At 44.9% G+C, this 17,328-nt stretch overlaps 1 protein-coding gene across 1 annotated transcript; it reads left to right on the top strand.

Moving 5' to 3' along the window:
- The first annotated feature begins 8,254 nt into the window (after positions 1-8,254).
- LOC124146795 (methyltransferase-like protein 27) lies at positions 8,255-16,555 on the top strand. The gene is made up of 6 exons (XM_048400861.1): positions 8,255-8,295; positions 10,891-11,037; positions 11,621-11,749; positions 14,434-14,569; positions 15,114-15,212; positions 15,901-16,555. The coding sequence occupies exons 2-6, from the start codon at positions 10,906-10,908 to the stop codon at positions 16,068-16,070; spliced, it is 666 nt and encodes a 221-aa protein (XP_048256818.1). The 5' UTR covers positions 8,255-8,295; positions 10,891-10,905; the 3' UTR covers positions 16,071-16,555.
- The last annotated feature ends 773 nt before the right edge of the window (positions 16,556-17,328 follow it).

The following is a 17,328-nucleotide window of genomic DNA, read 5'->3' as shown; positions in this document are numbered from 1 at the left end:
ACACCTATATAAGACTGACTGTACACCTCTTAAGACTGACTGTACAGCCCTTAAGACTGACTGTACACCCCTTAACACTGACACTACAACCCTTTAGAGTGGCTGTACACCAATAACAGACTGACTGTTCATGCCTGTAAGGCTGACTGTACACTCATGTAAGGCTGTCTGTACACCCATATAAGACTGCCTGTACACCTCTTAAGACTGACTGTACACCCCTTAAGACTGATTGTACACCCATGTTATATTGACTGTACAACCCCGTAAGACTGACTGTAGACCATTTAGACTGTCTGTGCAACCATGTAAGACTGACTGTACAACCCTTAAGACTGACTTACACCCATGTAATATTGACTGTATTACTCTGTAAGGCTGAATGTACACCCCCTAAGACTGACTGTACACCCCTGTAAGACTGACTGTACACCCCTGTAAAACTGACTGTACACCCCTGTAAGACTGACTGTACACCCCTGTAAAACTGACTGTACACCCCCGTAAGACTGTGACTGTACACACCTGTAAGACAGATTTACATCCCTTAAGACTGTCTGTACACACCTAAAGACTGACTATACAACCATGTAAGACTGACTGTACAACCCTTAAGACTGACTGTACACCCATATAATATTGACTGTATTACTCTGTAAGACTGACTGTACACCCCTAAGACTGACTGTACACCCCTGTAAGACTGACTTTACAACCCCGTAAGACTGTGACTGTACACACCTGTAAGACAGATTTACATCCCTTAAGAATGTCTGTACACACCTAAAGACTGACTGTACATCCCTGTAAGGCTGACTGTACACTCATGTAAGGCTGTCTGTACACCCATATAAGACTGCCTGTACACCTCTTAAGACTGACTGTACACCCCTTAAGACTGATTGTACACCCATGTAATATTGACTGTACAACCCCGTAAGACTGACTGTAGACCATTTAGACTGTCTGTGCAACCATGTAAGACTGACTGTACAACCCTTAAGACTGACTTACACCCATGTAATATTGACTGTATTACTCTGTAAGGCTGAATGTACACCCCCTAAGACTGACTGTACACCCCTGTAAGACTGACTGTACACCCCTGTAAAACTGACTGTACACCCCTGTAAGACTGACTGTACACCCCTGTAAAACTGACTGTACACCCCCGTAAGACTGTGACTGTACACACCTGTAAGACAGATTTACATCCCTTAAGACTGTCTGTACACACCTAAAGACTGACTATACAACCATGTAAGACTGACTGTACAACCCTTAAGACTGACTGTACACCCATATAATATTGACTGTATTACTCTGTAAGACTGACTGTACACCCCTAAGACTGACTGTACACCCCTGTAAGACTGACTTTACAACCCCGTAAGACTGTGACTGTACACACCTGTAAGACAGATTTACATCCCTTAAGAATGTCTGTACACACCTAAAGACTGACTGTACATCCCTGTAAGACTGACTGTACACCCCTTAAGACTGACTGTACAACTCTGTAAGGCTGATTGTACAACTCTGTGTGTGTGTGAGTGTGTGTGTGTGTGTGTGTGTGTGTGTGTGTGTGTGTGTGTGTGTCCTTGTTTATCGCCGCACTCATAGTCTAGTTATATGACTGAGGCCCCTAGAATATCGAGACACACAGAGACACACATACACACAGACGACCCGTGAAGATCCGGGGTAGAATAGGTCTTCAGCAACCCATGCGTAGCGTAAAAGGCGACTATGCTTGTCGTAAGAGGCGACTAACTGGTGGTCAGGCCCGTTCATTTGGTTGATGCATGTCATCTAAGCCACACAGCCACAGCCACACACACCTACGCACACATAGCCACACACACAGCCACACACACAGCCACACACACATACACACACATACACACACATAGTCACATACACAGCCACACACACAGCCACACACACATACACACACAGCCACAGCCATACACACACACAGCCACACACACACATACACACGCAGCCACAGCTACACGCACAGCCACACACACACAAACACGCACATACATACACACATAGCCACACACACAACACACACATACACACACACAAACACACACATACAGCAATACACACACAACCACACACATACAGCCACACACACAGCCACACACATATACACTCACAGCCACACACACACACACACAGCCACACACACATACACACACAGCCACAGCTACACAGCCACACACATATAGCCACACACACACACAGTCACACAGCCACACACACACACACACAGCCACAGCCACACACACAGCCACACACACATACAGCCACGCACACACACAGCCACACACATAGCCACACACACATACACACACATAGCCACACACACACACAGCCACACACACATACAGCCACGCACACACAGCTTCACACACACAGCCACACACATAGCCACACAGCCACACACACACACACACAGCCACACACGTACAGCCACAGCCACATACACACACACACACAGCCACAAACACAAACACACACACACACACACACACACACACACACACACACACACACACACACACACACACACACACGCATGGTACATACAAGGTAGGTAATGGTGACATTTTCAGGGATCATGTGTAATGCCTGCTTCATTCAAGGAAACTACTTCACATTTTCAGTGGTAACAGATAGTCCCTGAAACAATCACACTTTTTAATACATATTCCCTGTATAAATATTTTATTTCTCCCACCATCAGTTAGAAATTTAGTATATTAGTTTTTAAGCAATGTTCATTTAGTAGAGAAAAATATATGATAAACGTCATATATATCTCACAAACTGCACAAACGCTAATTGTGTTCTATCTAACGCCGCACAGCTGTGCTCATGACTAAAACGTGTGCATAGATCATCACGCTAGTTGATAGGTATCTGGTAACGTGTATGTTCAAAGAACTCAAGGCATCAAAAGCGTTTTTCAACAATCTTGTATCTGACATACAATGTACAGGGCAAGGGAGAACGAATATAATTATGAAATGTTATATCAGTGATTATATAAGCACTAGTTTAGGCATAGGTATATTCCCTGAAAACTTCAAGGACTGCAATTATTACCTGATTGTGTAAGGCACCCTGAAGTATTGCGGGGTTATACATTAGCTATGTCCCAGCTATAATAGCACGGGGACTCCGATGTAGGGCTTGCCTTCGACGTGGCAACCGAACGCTTTAAATAACCGCTTAGCTTCCCCACCCGCCTCTTTTCCTTAAAGGGGGTGGCCCAGTCGTCTAAGGCGCCGCGATTCGCTGTGCAGAGTTGCGTCCCTTGGGCACGCCAGAAACCTATGATTGTGGGTAAGACAGACTGTACATCCCTGTAAGACAGACTGTACATCCCTGTAAGACTGACTGTACATCCCTGTAAGACGGACTGTATACCCTTGTAAGACAAACTGTACATCCCTGTAAGACTGACTGTACATCCCTGTAAGACAGACTGTACATCCCTGTAAGACAGACTGTACACCCCTGTAAAACTGACTGTACACCCCCGTAAGACTGTGACTGTACACACCTGTAAGACAGATTTACATCCCTTAAGACTGTCTGTACACACCTAAAGACTGACTATACAACCATGTAAGACTGACTGTACAACCCTTAAGACTGACTGTACACCCATATAATATTGACTGTATTACTCTGTAAGACTGACTGTACACCCCTAAGACTGACTGTACACCCCTGTAAGACTGACTTTACAACCCCGTAAGACTGTGACTGTACACACCTGTAAGACAGATTTACATCCCTTAAGAATGTCTGTACACACCTAAAGACTGACTGTACATCCCTGTAAGGCTGACTGTACACTCATGTAAGGCTGTCTGTACACCCATATAAGACTGCCTGTACACCTCTTAAGACTGACTGTACACCCCTTAAGACTGATTGTACACCCATGTAATATTGACTGTACAACCCCGTAAGACTGACTGTAGACCATTTAGACTGTCTGTGCAACCATGTAAGACTGACTGTACAACCCTTAAGACTGACTTACACCCATGTAATATTGACTGTATTACTCTGTAAGGCTGAATGTACACCCCCTAAGACTGACTGTACACCCCTGTAAGACTGACTGTACACCCCTGTAAAACTGACTGTACACCCCTGTAAGACTGACTGTACACCCCTGTAAAACTGACTGTACACCCCCGTAAGACTGTGACTGTACACACCTGTAAGACAGATTTACATCCCTTAAGACTGTCTGTACACACCTAAAGACTGACTATACAACCATGTAAGACTGACTGTACAACCCTTAAGACTGACTGTACACCCATATAATATTGACTGTATTACTCTGTAAGACTGACTGTACACCCCTAAGACTGACTGTACACCCCTGTAAGACTGACTTTACAACCCCGTAAGACTGTGACTGTACACACCTGTAAGACAGATTTACATCCCTTAAGAATGTCTGTACACACCTAAAGACTGACTGTACATCCCTGTAAGACTGACTGTACACCCCTTAAGACTGACTGTACAACTCTGTAAGGCTGATTGTACAACTCTGTGTGTGTGTGAGTGTGTGTGTGTGTGTGTGTGTGTGTGTGTGTGTGTGTGTGTGTGTGTGTGTGTGTGTGTGTGTCCTTGTTTATCGCCGCACTCATAGTCTAGTTATATGACTGAGGCCCCTAGAATATCGGTACACACAGATACACACATACACACAGACGACCCGTGAAGATCCGGGGTAGAATAGGTCTTCAGCAACCCATGTTTAGCGTAAAAGGCGACTATGCTTGTCGTAAGAGGCGACTAACTGGTGGTCAGGCCCGTTCACTTGGTTGATGCATGTCATCTAAGCCACACAGCCACAGCCACACACACCTACGCACACATAGCCACACACACAGCCACACACACATACACACACAGCCACACACACATACACACACATAGTCACATACACAGCCACACACACAGCCACACACACATACACACACAGCCACAGCCATACACACACACAGCCACACACACACATACACACGCAGCCACAGCTACACGCACAGCCACACACACACAAACACGCACATACATACACACATAGCCACACACACAACACACACATACACACACACAAACACACACATACAGCAATACACACACAACCACACACATACAGCCACACACACAGCCACACACATATACACTCACAGCCACACACACACACAGCCACACACACAGCCACAGCTACACAGCCACACACATATAGCCACACACACACACAGTCACACAGCCACACACACACACAGACACATACAGCCACGCACACACACAGCCACACACATAGCCACACACACGTACACACACATAGCCACACACACACACAGCCACACACACATACAGCCACGCACACACAGCTTCACACACACAGCCACACACATAGCCACAAAGCCACACACACACACACACAGCCACACACGTACAGCCACAGCCACATACACACACACACACAGCCACAAACACACACACACACACACACACACACACACACACGCATGGTACATACAAGGTAGGTAATGGTGACATTTTCAGGGATCATGTGTAATGCCTGCTTCATTCAAGGAAACTACTTCACATTTTCAGTGGTAACAGATAGTCCCTGAAACAATGACACTTTTTAATACATATTCCCTGTATAAATATTTTATTTCTCCCACCATCAGTTAGAAATTTAGTATATTAGTTTTTAAGCAATGTTCATTTAGTAGAGAAAAATATATGATAAACGTCATATATATCTCACAAACTGCACAAACGCTAATTGTGTTCTATCTAACGCCGCACAGCTGTGCTCATGACTAAAACGTGTGCATAGATCATCACGCTAGTTGATAGGTATCTGGTAACGCCTATGTTCAAAGTACTCAAGGCATCAAAAGCGTTTTTCAACAATCTTGTATCTGACATACAATGTACAGGGCGAGGGAGAACGAATATAATTATGAAATGTTATATCAGTGATTATATAAGCACTAGTTTAGGCATAGGTATATTCCCTGAAAACTTCAAGGACTGCAATTATTACCTGATTGTGTAAGGCACCCTGAAGTATTGCGGGGTTATACATGAGCTATGTCCCAGCTATAATAGCACGGGGACTCCGATGAAGGGCTTGCCTTCGACGTGGCAACCGAACGCTTTAAATAACCGCTTAGCTTCCCCACCCGCCTCTTTTCCTTAAAGGGGGTCGCCCAGTCGTCTAAGGCGCCGCGATTCGCTGTGCAGAGTTGCGTCCCTTGGGCACGCCAGAAACCTATGATTGTGGGTTCGAATCCCGTTTAGCCCCGATTATGTTTCAAGGTTTGTCAGCACCATACCCGTGCTCGTGGGTTTCACCGAAGTGGTAAACGTCTGAGACCTGCATCACTTCGGGCTTGCCTCCCACATTAAGCTGACACGCCGTGATATAAGTGGAATATTATTAAAAGCGGCGTAAAATCCAACTCACTCACTCACTTTTCCTTAAACGTCCATTTTATTGAAATCATCTGAACAGCAGCACGGGACTAAACAAATAAAAACTTGATTAGCTCCAAGTAAATGTGTATGTGACATGTCAAGTAGCACTACATTTCGACTCAACTATAATGGATTCGTGGGAACAGTTGAAAATAGTTTACTTAGAAACCAAAACAAATGTTAGCACATTAGGTGTGACATTCAGCAGAAACACGTGTACATCTGTTACTGACGTACAGTTAGATATCTGCCATTTTCGTATTTATCACACATACATATGGTTAACTACAGATATAATTATGTAAAATAATATGCATTAATTTTTTCCAATTCTGCATACGATCAAATTGCAACTAAAACACGGTCCACCATGATAAAATATATTATTTAAAGAAAACGATATGCACGCACGTACGTCATTGCCTAGACTATGTAGCCAGCATGTGTTAGATTGTAACTCAATGGAGTAATTATTAAACGCCAATGCAAGAGAATAAGGGTCAAACTAGCTGTGAAAATTATATAATTGGATAACTGAAAATCAGTAACGTAAGACAAATGACACACATTTTCGTAGACTACCTACTCCAGATTTGATTTAAAAGACGTTAAAAGATGGTACTTGCTGTTACCCTGTCTGGCGCTAGGCATTAAGGGGCTAAAACAAGGACTGGTCGGCTCGGAGTCAGTATACTGTGTCTGAGGGGGGTATTCTGCGGCATGGTATCTCAGTGTGCTAGCACTATAAATCGGCATTAGTCCGGACTAGTACAAGCAGCCACACACATAATCTTGGACGCGACGTTAAACCCCATTTCATCTCACCTTGATTTATTAGGTTTACCGCATGCTGATCGTTTTGTCAAGACACTAAAGACATAACCCTGACTTTCCAAGAAGATGCTGATTATGGTGGCTGGTTTTGTACATGATAATTGTTGGTTCCTGACAACTGTACTGCAGTGGTATTCACATCTATTTGTGAGAAAAGTTTTTTCCCCTTTTAATGTAAAACAGTTAATGTTCAAATAATGATTAGCATGACATAAATGCAGAATTCAACATCAACCTACCGTCATATAAGAAAGGTTGCAATTAGTTTCAGTTTCATAGCATATCAGGACACATCGAACGGTCGTCCGCTTTGCATTTGGCTTACACGATGGAATCAATGTGAAGTTGGTTGGTTGGTTTCTTGTTTAACGCCGCACTCTGCAATATTCCACCTATATGACGGCGGTTAGTAAATAACCGAGTCTGGTCCAGACAATCCAGTATTTAATATCACGAGCATCGATCCACGCAATTGGGATCGATGACATGCATCAACTAAGTCAGCGAGGACTGACCACCCGATCCCGTTAGTCGACAAGCATAGTCGCCTTTTACGGCAATTATGGGTTGCTGAAGACCTTTTCTACCCCGGATCTTCACGGATCCAATGTGATGTAATAAGATGGTTGCCGCGCGGCATCTTCCAGCTTAGTCTGTTATCATGATCAGGGATTTCACAGCCAGGTAGGAGTCGGGTAGGGGTGACGACCAGCTACCCAGCGTTCGTTGGGGTGTTCATGATCAGGGATTTCACAGCCAGGTAGGAGTCGGGTAGGGGTGACGACCAGCTACCCAGCGTTCGTTGAGGGTTTTATGATCAGGGATTTCACAGCCAGGTAGGAGTCGGGTAGGGGTGACGACTAGCTACCCAGCGTTCGTTGGGGTGTTCATGATCAGGGATTTCACAGCCAGGTAGGAGTGGGGTAGTGGTGACGACCAGCTACCCAGCGTTCGTTGGGGTGTTCATGATCAGGGATTTCACAGTCAGGTAGGAGTCGGGTAGGGGTGACGACCAGCTACCCAGCGTTCGTTGGGGTGTTCATGATAAGGGATTTCACAGCCAGGTAGGAGTCGGGTAGGGGTGACGACCAGGTACCCAACGTTCGTTGAGGGTTTTATGATCAGGGATTTCACAGCCAGGTAGGAGTCGGGTAGTGGTGACGACCAGGTACCCAACGTTCGTTGAGGGTTTTATGATCAGGGATTTCACTGCCAGGTAGGAGTCGGGTAGGGGTGACGACCAGGTACCCAACGTTCGTTGAGGGTTTTATGATCAGGGATTTCACAGCCAGGTAGGAGTCGGGTAGGGGTGACGACCAGGTACCCAGCGTTCGTTGAGGGTTTTATGATCAGGGATTTCACAGCCAGGTAGGAGTCGGGTAGGGGTGACGACCAGGTACCCAGCGTTCGTTGAGGGTTTTATGATCAGGGATTTCACAGCCAGGTAGGAGTCGGGTAGGGGTGACGACCAGGTACCCAGCGTTCGTTGAGGGTTTTATGATCAGGGATTTCACTGCCAGGTAGAAAACAAGCGGCCCAAACACCATGGCTCAATGTCAGTATTGTCAGTGAATGATTGAATGTCTTTCGGTAGTAGTGAGAGAGTATGGTTTTACGCTGCTTTTAGCAATATTCCACCAATATCATGGCGGGGGACACCAGAGATGGGCTTCACACATTGTACCTATGTGGGGAATCGTACCCGGGTCATCGGCGTGACGAGTGAACGCTTTAAGCACCAAGCAACCCCACTGCCCCCTTTCGAATTCGGTAGTAAATGAGGGTATTGAAAGCGGTTATAGGGCATTTTTGCGTCAAGTGTTATTTACCTGGCACACACACTCAAATGTAAGCCTTGCGTTCATATTATTTATCAGGGTGTGTGTATATATATCACCCATATCTCATCATAGGTATGCACTATGTTGTGTTATACGTATATCGATTGTTGTGAGATAGGTATGCAGAACGTTGTAACAAATATACCGATTGTAGTGAGACAGGTACCCGCAATACAGTGTGACACATATACCACTTGTTGTGAGACAAGTACCCACAATACAGTGTGACACATATACCGATTGTTGTGAGACATGTACCCGCAATACATTGTGACACATATACCGATTGTTGTGAGACAGGTACCCACAAAACTGTGTGACATATATACCGATTGTTGTGAGATAGGTACCCACAAAACTGTGTGACACATATACCGAGTGTTGTGAGATAGGTACCCACAACACTGTGTGACACATATACCGAGTGTTGTGAGATAGGTACCAACAATACTGTGTTACACATATACCGATTGTTGTGAGGTAGGTATGCAGAACGTTGTGACACATATACCGATTGATGTGAGATAGGTACCAACAATACCGTGTTACACATATACCGATTGTTGTTAGATAGGTACCAACAATACTGTGTTACACATATACCGATTGTTGTGAGGTAGGTATGCAGAACGTTGTGACACATATACCGATTGATGTGAGATAGGTACCAACAACACTGTGTGACAAATATACCGATTGTTGTGGGACAGGTACGCACAACACTGTGTGAAACATATACCGATTGTTGTGAGACAGGTACGCACAACACTGTGTGACATATATACCGATTGTTGTGGGACAGGTACCAAAAATACTGTGTGACACATATACCGATCGTTTATAGGTACCGTTATATGAGATGGGACATTGATGAATGTGGCGTAAACCAACAAAACAATCAAGAAAGACGTCATCCTGAAACATGGGGATAGAATGGTCAGACTCTGTGACTTGGCTGATGGCACGTCACCTTAACCAACTGTCACGGATTGTTGGTCATGCTTTCAGTCACTAGTTAGTCTTGTCCGGAAGTGACATCATAACACCGCAAATGACAACTTTGTTAGCTAAGTGAAGGAGTGTGTGAAGGTCGATTAACGCGGCAGTCTGCAATACTCCATCAATATCTCCCGCTATTCCAATCTGGGTCAGACAAACTTGTGATTGAAAGCATGAACAATGCCAGTTGATAAGGTGCTGAGCAATAAGCCTAGTCACAGAGTCTGACCATCCGATCCCCATATGAAGTTTTTTTTTCTTTTTGGGTTTGTTTTTTTATGCTGCAAACATCAATATTCTAGCTGTATGACGATGGCCTGTGGATAATCAAGTCTGGGCCAGGCGGGGTTCAATGGCACGAAATCAACAATTTCACCAAACCTGAACACTGGATCCAAGTTTGTCGCCTCTCACGGCACGCAACAGATGGCAAGGATAATCTAATGATGCTTCAGAACGGATTGAAGTAACTACATGATTATGACATTGCAGTTTATATAAAAAGCTGTGATCATGAATACAAATTAATGAGATGATAATGCCTATTGATGTAGAATATAAGGTTACTAAAATACATATGACAACAATATATTACACCTGATCTGACCAACCAGCGTTCTGATAACGTACATGGTGTTCGTCTTTGTAAATGTGGGTATATTGCCAGGCGCAGATATCTGGGATGGAGAATACACGCTTTACTGAAGAGGAAGAGGCTGAGGGAAGAAGATGCTTTCAATACCTGGTAGAGAAGGGTCTTGATAATGCTGCTATTATCAAGAGGTTTGACACCATAGCTGAGAAATACGACAAGGTACAGTTGACATACAATAATATTAAAATACTAGCTCTGTAAGTTCATTGAGAACAGGGTCGGTCGGGTAGCCTAGTGGTTAAAGCGTTCGCTCGTCACGCGGAAGACCCGGGTTCGATTCCCGACATGGGTACAGTGTGTGAAGCCCATTTCTGGTGTCCCCCGCCGTGATATTGCTGGAATATTGCTAAAAGCGGCGTAAAACCATACTCAGTCAGTCAGTCATTGAGAACATCGCAGAACACCAAGCACGAACGGAGTAAGTGTTGGGTACAAGTACGAACTTCAATGCTGTGTGTAGGGCGGACACAATATAACCAGGGCTTGTCAATGGCTCAAGGAGGCACTTATATGGTACAGGAGGCCGTATAAGGTACAGCGGAGTGTTCCGTAACAAAGACAACATATATTTATAGATCACCACTCCATTGTGCATGATGTCCTTAAAAACGGTTTGTCAAGGCACAGAGTGATATATACGAGACTTCAAATGTATCTTTCCATTTTCCCATATCAAACATGCTTGTATATGTGGTCTTCACTGTGATCACATTATGTTTTGTTGAATCATATATTTGTTCAGATGCAGGATATAATTGGCAACAACTTGCCGAAATGGATGGGAGAGAGTCTAGCGGCTCTGTATACCCGCAACCGACAGACTGTCAAGATCTTGGATGTAGCTGCAGGAACTGGATTGGCCTCTCACGAGGTAAAATGCGACCTGTTGTGGAAGGAGTTACATGAATGTAAAGACCTCTGTTGATGCAGGTGAAATGGGGTTCAAAGTCGCGTCCAAGATTATTGCACTTATATAGTGACGTGTATGCATGTGTGTGTGTGTGTGTGTGTGTGTGTGTGAGTGTGTGTGTGTGTGTGTGTGGCTGCTTGTACTAGTCCGGACTAATGCCGATTTATAGTGCTACCTCACTGAGATACCATGCTGCAGTTTAACATGAAAACCCCACTCAGACACAGTATACTGACTCCGAGACGACCAGTCCTTGTTAATGTTAGTCCCTTAATGCCGCACGCCACACAGGGTAACAACAAGTACCATCCTTTAACATCTTTTGGTATGACGCGGCCGGGGATCGAACCCCGAACCCCTCTTCTCCGGGCGGACGCTCTATCACTAGACCACGGAGGCGGTTCTCGGTTGATGAAGGGAATTTGTTTGGTCACAGTCTCATAACAAGCCCCTTGGTTTATGTGACATGACGAACCAAACAATTTAATTTGACACCCACAACTTACTTTTCGGCCATCCGGCATGTTTGTTTTGCGTATTTACGGTTACCATTGCAAGGCATCGCTGATTTACAGTAACAATTCCAGTAGCACGTAGGTGAGCTATTTGAGTCTCACGATTCTCTTGGGGGCACGGGTGGCCCAGTCGTCGAAGGCGCCGCGATTCGCTGTGCAGAGTTGCGTCCCTTGGGCACGCTAGGAACCTATGATTGTGGGTTCGAATCCCGGTTCGCCCCGATTATGTTTCTAGGTTTTTCTAGCCCCGAAGTGGTAAACGTCTGAGACCTGCATCCCTCGGGTTTTCCTCCCACATTAAGCATACACGCCGTGATATAACGAGAATACTGTTAAAAGCGGCGTTAAACCCAACCCACTCACTTATTCATGATCCTCTTGGCTTTATTATGCATAAGAGCAAACTGGCAAATGTAAATACATCCATATGATCAGTATATGTTGTCTGATGTAGGAGTCAATGTCTTGTTTCTTACTAAACTGACGGCCACAAGAAACTAAATCAACGCAAAATACACCAGCCAAACACGACAATGTTCTATGCAGAAAGTTATACATGTCCAAGACACTGTGTGGTTTTTTTAGGAATTGCAAAAAAAGCAAAAAACATATGCCGCTTGGGCGGCTGAAACTATACCTGCAATAAGGGTACATAAATGATACGGACGTCATGTCAGACACTCACACTCATAGAATACCACCACAAAAATACCACGACTGCCACCCGGACAACGCGAGCGGGCCCTGGGTACGATACAGATGGGAGCCACCCATGCCCACATTGATAGAACTTTTGGTTGTTCTCGTGTTGTCGTAACAAACCTGATGCAACGTTACAGACAGATCGGGCAGACATCAGGCAGGCCAAGAACAGACAGGCCCAAGGTAACTATGCCCAATGAAGACCGGTACTTTGTATCTCCGGAATCGATCCCTGACATTGGCGTCATCAGCGACGAATGCCTAAGTGGATATGGTTAGTCGACAGACAGTGGCCAGGCGACTCTAGGGCTCTGGGGCTTACAGACCTTACAGAGGACCGTTATTGACAGCGCAACATCGTCGTCAGAGATTGATGTGGGCCCAGACTGTACGTCGTTAGTAGAGACGTCGTCTTCCCTGATGAAAGCCGGTTCTGTCTGTTCACAGCTGATGGGAGGAATTTTGGGGCAGGAGAGAACACCACTGGTCATCGTTAACGGAGATTTTACAACTCAGCGTTACACGGATGACATTCTTCGTCAGATTTCTTCGTCCTACCATTCCTACAACATCTGCTACGTGGTGTCCTTTATCAGCATGGCAACGCCAGACTCCATACAACCCGAATCGTACAGAACTTCGTTGCAGCCAACACGACATGTCACCCATAGAACACATCTGGGATGTCATGGATCGTCGTGTTCGACTGCGACCACATCCTCCAGTCAACTGACAAGAACTGATCCGGGGAATCCAAACATAATGGCGACGTATCCCACGTGACGTCATCAGACGACTGACTTTTTCTGTGCGCCCGAGACTTTTTCCTTGTCTTGTAGCTGGGGGTGGTCATACACGCTATTAATGTGATGTGTCATTGAACTTAAGCGATTTTAGATGTGAGTGCTTTTTGTCCAGTACGTTGAAGGCTTGTTTGTGCTACTCCACCTCATATCGGGCAACTGTCATGTCAGTATTGGATGTTTTATGACTGTCATTTCCCCGATTTCGTTGAGATTATGATCTTTTCAATCTTTTTACTTCATGCATCTACATGTTGTGGTTTTTATACAAGAGTGATTCACAACTATGGTTTGGCCGTCAGTGAGTGTGCGAGTGAGTATGTTTTTACGCCGCTTTTAGCAATATTCCAGCAATATCACGGCGGGGAACACCACAAATGGGCTTCACACATTGTACTCATGAAGGGAATCGAACCCGGGTCCTCGGCGTGACGAGCGAACGCTTTTACCACTAGGCTACCCGACCGCCCCCGTCAGTTTATGAAAAGTCGGACCATATCGGCATATGAGAAAGAAGAAGAAAACAGTTTCGCCCCAATCTTAGTCCTTGTCATTTTATGTGCTGATTGAACCTGAACTGTGGCATGCTGGCAAGATAAAATTACAGAGTTCGTTTATGTCCCAGATGCGGAAACACGGATTCCTGCACATTGATGGTCTGGAACCGTCTGTCGGGATGCTTGAACAGGCTAGGAAAAAAAACTTGTATGAGCGATACATATGTGACATTCTTGCTGACAACAGCCTGGATATTTCTGATGGTGAGAGTAGGAACGGTTGCATTAGACACGGTTTTAAGACAAGAAGTAGACAACATATACTGATAGCACGGACAACCGAGGTTAACAGAGATATGGGACAGAATAGATGTCTCATTGTGAAGGTAGTGTCAGTTGATGTAGACGTGAATAACGCAGATATACCTGATATAAGGAGACCACCGATGAATTTGCCTTTGACGTTTGTGATAGAATATTTGTTAACATGATAAATATAACATCTTTCCCATCGTTAAAGTATCAAACACAATATCGCCAATGTCTGAAAATTAAGACATGTTTCAAATCACATTCATGTAAGTTTTGAGAACAATTTGTCACCTGATTCTTGCTTAGTATGTGTATGATGATTTATAGAACAACAAACAAACACCCAAATATCGAGACTTGGCCATACATTTGTCCGTGGCATGACATGGTTGTTTCAATACAGACAACCATTTTGTGACTTCAGAGCCACCAGAACGAAGGCCCCCATGCCCTTCCATAACCAGATATTACCTGCATGTGTCTTTGTTTATTGCAGCAACATACACTATAGTAACAGTGGTCGGTCTCAGCTCCGAAATATTCAGTACACTGCCCATCAAGGCATTCGAGGAACTGGTGCGTGTCACGAAATCAGGTGAGAACAAATTGTTATGGATTTTACTCAAGAGCGTAAAAACAACATATATTAAGACATACTGAAGGTTTCATGTAAGTCATCGATCTACTGTTCTTCATCAATGCTGCCTTCTGACCCGTCAAGATCCGGGTTAGAATAGGTCTTCAGCAACCCATGCTTGCCGTAAAAGGCGACTATGCTTGTCGACTAACGGGATCGGGTGGCTGACTTGGTTGATGCACGTCATCGATCCCAATTGCGTGGATCGATGCTCGTGATATTAATCACTGGATTGTCTGGACCAGACTCGATTATTTACAAACCGCCGTCCTATAGGTGGAATATTGCAGAGTGCGGCGTTAAACAAGAAACCAACCAACCAACCAACCAACATCACATTGATTCCATCGTGTAAGCCAAATGCAAAGCATACAACCGTTCGATGTGTCCTGATATGCTATGAAACTGAAACTAATTGCAACCTTTCTTACATGACGGTAGGTTGATGTTAAATTCTGCATTTATGTCATGCTAATCATTATTTGAACATTAACTGTTTTACATTAAATGGGGCTTAAACATCGTGTAAGCCAAATGCAAAGCGGACGACCATTCGATGTGTCCTGATATGCTATGAAACTTGTCGTCTGGTCCAGACTCGATTATTTATAGAGCTTATTATTAAACAATCTTTCCTGCCTTCTAGGTGGCCATATCTTGATGAATCACTTCGACTACATCTTCGAGAGGGATGTCCTCCGTGCGAATCTCTCCAGCCTAGAGAACTGTGGGCTATGGAAACTGGAGGACAAGCAAATTATGCCCGAGATCAAGAAGGGGATTACCGGTCATCTGCATATCTATAAAGTTCTGTAGTCCTACACCAGGAGGAAACAAGGTGATGACCGGTCATCTTCATGTCTATCACGTTCTGCAGTCCTACACCAGGAGGAAACAAGGGGATATCTTGTCATCTGCATGTCTATCACGTTCTGCAGTCCTACACCAGGAGGAAACAAGGTGATGACCGGTCATCTTCATGTCTATCAAGTTCTGTTGTCCTACATCAGGAGGAAACAAGGTGATGACCGGTCATCTTCATGTCTATCACGTTCTGTTGTCCTACACCAGGAGGAAACAAGGTGATGACCGGTCATCTTCATGTCTATCAAGTTCTGTTGTCCTACATCAGGAGGAAACAAGGTGATGACCGGTCATCTTCATGTCTATCACGTTCTGTAGTCCTACACCAGGAGAAAACAAGGTGATGACCGGTCATCTTCATGTCTATCAAGTTCTGTTGTCCTACATCAGGAGGAAACAAGATGATGACCGGTCATCTTTACGTCTATCACGTTCTGCAGTCCTACACCAGGAGGAAACCGGGTGATGACTGGTCATCTTCATGTCTATCACGTTCTGTTGTCCTACACCAGGAGGAAACAAGGGGATATCTTGTCATCTGCATGTCTATCAAGTTCTGTTGTCCTACACCAGGAGGAAACAAGGTGATGACCGGTCATCTGCATGTCTATCACGTTCTGCAGTCCTACACCAGGAGGAAACAAGGGGATATCTTGTCATCTGCGTGTCTTTCAAGTTCTGCAGTCCTACACCAGGAGGAAACAAGGGGATATCTTGTCATCTGCATGTCTATCAAGTTCTGTTGTCCTACACCAGGAGGAAACAAGGTGATGACCGGTCATCTGCATGTCTATCACGTTCTGCAGTCCTACACCAGGAGGAAACAAGAGGATGACCGGTCATCTGAATGTCTATCACGTTCTGCAGTCCTACACCAGGAGGAAACAAGAGGATGACCGGTCATCTTCATGTCTATCACGTTCTGCAGTCCCACACCAAGAGGAAACAAGGTGATGACCGGTCATCTGCATGTCTATCACGTTCTGCAGTCCTACACCAGGAGGAAACAAGGGGATGACCGGTCATCTGCGTGTCTATCAAGTTCTGCAGTCCTACACCAGGAGGAAACAAGGTGATGACCGGTCATCTGCATGTCTATCACGTTCTGCAGTCCCACACCAGGAGGAAACAAGAGGATGACCGGTCATCTTCATGTCTATCACGTTCTGCAGTCCTACACCAGGAGGAAACAAGGTGATGACCGGTCATC

The sequence above is a fragment of the Haliotis rufescens genome, unplaced genomic scaffold, assembly GCF_023055435.1.
Source record: "Haliotis rufescens isolate VD_foot unplaced genomic scaffold, xgHalRufe1.0.p SCAF_1, whole genome shotgun sequence".
In the NCBI taxonomy this organism is placed as follows: Eukaryota; Metazoa; Mollusca; class Gastropoda; order Lepetellida; family Haliotidae; genus Haliotis; species Haliotis rufescens.
The sequence above is the reverse complement of the archived record's forward strand: the minus strand, read 5'-3'. Positions and strand labels throughout refer to the sequence as shown.